This window comes from Cryptomeria japonica, chromosome 10, assembly GCF_030272615.1.
Source record: "Cryptomeria japonica chromosome 10, Sugi_1.0, whole genome shotgun sequence".
NCBI classification, from domain to species: domain Eukaryota; kingdom Viridiplantae; phylum Streptophyta; class Pinopsida; order Cupressales; family Cupressaceae; genus Cryptomeria; species Cryptomeria japonica.
This window is the reverse complement of record NC_081414.1, coordinates 113,347,105-113,351,038: the sequence shown is the minus strand read 5'-3', so window position 1 is coordinate 113,351,038 and position 3,934 is coordinate 113,347,105. Positions and strand designations below refer to the sequence as shown.

Sequence of the window (3,934 nt, the reverse complement as noted above, 5' to 3'; positions counted from 1 at the left end):
AATCCCATGATAAAGAACCCTTCTGATCACAACATAAAACACAGATATCGACAAAGGTAGGTCAACTACAAAACATAACATTTCTTGGGAGAACAAAGGAAAAACCTTGATAGGCATAAAACCCTTTTCAAAAACCCTAAACCCTAAGTTCCAACACACAGGCAAGGCACACAATAGACCTTTTTTTAAAGACTTCCAGCAATGGCTCTATCTTGGGGATGCTTGACCACCTAGGTCAAAATGAGGATCCAGATCTCTGGGACAATAGACCAATCAAAAAATACACGAATATTTACAAAACCCTAATCTAACCTATATAAAAACGATAAACCTATTATGAATGGAAAACATCAAGTGAATAAATGCTCAAGGAACTGTCCATGCACTGACAATTCCTACATTTCACCATTCATATCTGTGAGGAAGTATGAATCCTCACCATTCTTCTCTGTAACAACAAATGGCCCCAACCACAAGGCTTCAACTTTGCCATGCTTGCCTTTATCTTGAGCTATAGCATTCTAGAGCAGCACCAAATCATTTATTTCAAATTTTCTTTCTAATGCTTTCTTATCAAATAAGTACTTACTTTTTTTTGCAGCTTCAGGTTCTTCCTATGAGCATCTTCTCTACTTTCATCTAATTCTGCAAGCATCTCCATCCTTTCCTCCAACGGATCTAACATTTCCAGGTCATTTTCATGGATGAACTTATACACATGCAATAGATTATTTTTTGGCATCCTTGCTTTAGATCTATACACCGACTGAAAAGGAGATGTTCCTATGGCCTTCTTAACAATGATCTTATCTGCCCAGAGTGCCATTTTCAACTTAGAGTCCCAAGCTCTTTTGTTTTTCTCAAGTGTTCTCTTGATGATATTCATGATACTCTTGTTGCTGGACTCAACTTGCCCATTTCCTTGTGGGTGGTATGTAGATGTTTATCCCATATGATTTATAAAAATTTTTTAACTCTTCAAATCTGAAGCAAATAGAATTGTCCATGATGAGTCTTACTGGGACTCCAAATTTGGTCACAACATTGTTTATTAGTAAATCAATAACCACTTTATTGGTTGCTTGTCTTGTGGGGATGGCTTCCACCCACTTAGTGAAATAGTTTGTAGCTACCAATATCCATTTATGTCCACCACTGGACCTCTCAGTGATTTCTCCAATAATATCAATACCCCACTGATGAAAAGGGGCCTCCACTTGCATAGGCCTGAGAGGTAATGCTCCAACATATTTTATCTTACTGTTGGTGAACAGATTGTCCTCTTACTTAATTTCTTTTAATTTACTCTATGCCCAATGTTATGAAGAGAACAGAATCATTCACTACAGTTGAGAAAGTATTAATTTTACTTTAACTTCCTCTTTGAATTTTTCTACAGGTACAACTCCCTTATCTGATTTACAATGAATTCAACTTTTATAATTACACTTTTTTCCTGAAAGTGCATAAGGTTCTCTCAACTACTCTTAGGTAGTGAGGTAATTACAAAATACAGATCGCAAATGAAAAGATTCACATACATATAATCAACAAAATGTATCTCAAAGAATGGATTTTCTACTAGATTTTGAACATATATCAAAACAGGAAATAGATGAACTTACGACTAACCAACAGCAATAAGGAAATTTCGAATCGCCGAATTATCTCCACAAAGTGATAATAATTCAACACTCAGAATGCAAAGTTTCAAAGCATAACCCAAAATTTTTCATATATGTATATCCAACTTCAATGCACAAAGTCTTTGGAAGCTAAAACATGCATATACTATCCTTGATCACTGTACTTCAGAAAAATCTATCTTAAAACTATATTTAACTTGCTATTCTTTTCTCCTCTATTGCTAATCCCCTAAGACCGTTTTATGCCCCAGCATTTATAGTCGTTTTTAAAATCCCGAAGGGCCTCCCTTAAAACCCAGCCCTATCAGGTTAATACAAGAAACCGTTATGAAACTAGAAAGCAGTTATCAAAAAGGTAGAACGCCAGCGGGTGACGATTCAGTTCCCACTATATTCGTCGGCTTCCTCCTCATTTCCGACGGTTTGTCGTACCAGCTTCCAGCTCTGGAAAGCAGACATGAATTCCTGCGTGGCCTGTGAGTGCGGGTTCTGTAAACTCATCAGCTGGGCTCTACATGCATCCTTCTGCCACCTGTACTCATTCATCTTTAGGCTCTGACATGGCATCAGCTTCTCATTGAGGCGCAACATGGATTTTATACCTGCCAACGAAGTGAAATCATCGACCTTGGGCGTTTCTTTATCTCTAATTTGTTCAACTGCTTCGGTGAAACTTTTGGTTAACACTTCAATGTCCATGCTACCTTCATCCAATCGTAAGATGCCTGTGGGGTTGACAATCTTCATGTCTTTAACCAGTTCCTTATGCATGTCTGTGATTTGATTCTTGATGCCTTGGACCTCTTTGATGGCTTCTTTGTAGATGGACTCCTTCCAACTCATATTACTTTTCAGGATAAATAATGTGCACGGGTCCACGGCTTTCATGGGGTTTTCACCTAAGAATTTGAGAACTCCAAACTTTTCAACCTCAGTTACCCGGGAAACTATGGTTTGGCACCGTGACAATTCTGTCTCCCATACTGGTATCAAAGTTTGAATCTCCCTGAGCAATGCTTCACCCTCGGAATAGATACTAGTAATTTCGGAAATAAACTTATTCCCTTGCTCTAATATGCTATTTACCCAACTAATCACAACGTCAGACAGCAATTTTCCCCTCTGCATCTGTTTCATCAATTGCTGGCTTTCGACAGAATTTGGATCGAATGGCTGAGGCAGCTGGATTATTGAGTTAGGCCCTAAATTAATCAGTGAATTGATGTCTGTGGCCATCGTCACCACCATTGCTTTCAATTCTTTCTTCTCTTTAGAATCTTTTTCTGATTGAGTGAGCATGTGATCAGCAGAAAATTTAAAGAAATTATTACCAGTACTCCTATTAAGGGTACCTAGTTCAATAGAAGTGACTTTGAATCCTTCCTCATCAATTTCCCCTGATTCCCTTTTCTATTTATAAGTAGCCACCTCCGCTATGATTTTCCCCGTTACTGGATCTTTAGTGAGACAAGCATCCGTTTTCATTTTCTTTGCTTTAGATCCTCTAGCCGCATACCTAGTGACAATATCTTTTACTGGCGAGGCCACTGGTTGTAAACTCCGTTTCTTATTGATTAAATTTGACAACCATAAAGGAACAGTGGGAGTGGTTGATATCATCTGAGTATCTTTAATCGGAGTCAAGAAATTGGGTTGATCTATCTTTGGTGTTTCAATGAATTGGACTTCATCGTCTGCTTCATCTTGAAAAGGGGACTTATCACTTGAATCCCGCTCTGGTGATGTCATTTCCTGCTTCTGGGAACTAGGCTGCTTCAAAGATTTGTTCCTGGAATGGGATCTCGTCCTAGGAGCCGTGACTTGGGAAGGAAACTTTATTTTCTTATCTGAGGCCAATGTATCACCTGCAACATGAGAAAGTGGAATGTCAGATTGAAGCGGTTCCGAGAGAGAAATCACCTTAGGAGAAGACTCATTGATGTTTCCATTTCTTTTCCTTTGCAGCCAGTCATCCGTATAAGTTAATATGGATTTGGCTCTCAAATTAATATCGTCATCTTCCTCGTTGCTCCAATCAACTATCAAGAATTTTGCTTCGTTTGATCCTTCCCATCCGGGTTCAACTAAAAATGAACCATCTTCGATGATTCCCTGTGTTTTGAACTTCAATTTGAAAGAGCTAATTTGCTGCAAGGTGAGTCTAGAATGATCCCTTTTCAAGACTTCTTCTTCATTTTCACAGTCTTCCCATAGATCTTCTAGCTGCGGAGCAATTGATGAGTTGATTTCAAGGCCGAGGGTCAGAGCTGCATATCCTTTACTATCGA

At 38.7% G+C, this 3,934-nt stretch overlaps 1 protein-coding gene across 1 annotated transcript; it reads right to left on the bottom strand.

Annotated features, from left to right (window-relative positions):
• Positions 1-395: 395 nt before the first annotated feature.
• On the bottom strand, positions 396-826 carry LOC131072509 (uncharacterized). The gene is made up of 2 exons (XM_058008680.1): positions 590-826; positions 396-521 (listed from the first exon to the last, which is right to left on the bottom strand). Exons 1-2 carry the CDS (start codon positions 824-826, stop codon positions 396-398), a joined length of 363 nt encoding a protein of 120 aa, XP_057864663.1.
• Between the last annotated feature and the right edge of the window lie 3,108 nt (positions 827-3,934).

Coding starts and splice junctions, on each gene's coding strand:
- LOC131072509 (XM_058008680.1), bottom strand. CDS start 826: ATGGCACTCTGGGCAGATAAGATCATTGTTAAGAAGGCCATAGGAACA. Junction 522..589: donor ACCTGAAGCTGCAAAAAAAA/GTAAGTACTTAT, acceptor GTGCTGCTCTAG/AATGCTATAGCTCAAGATAA.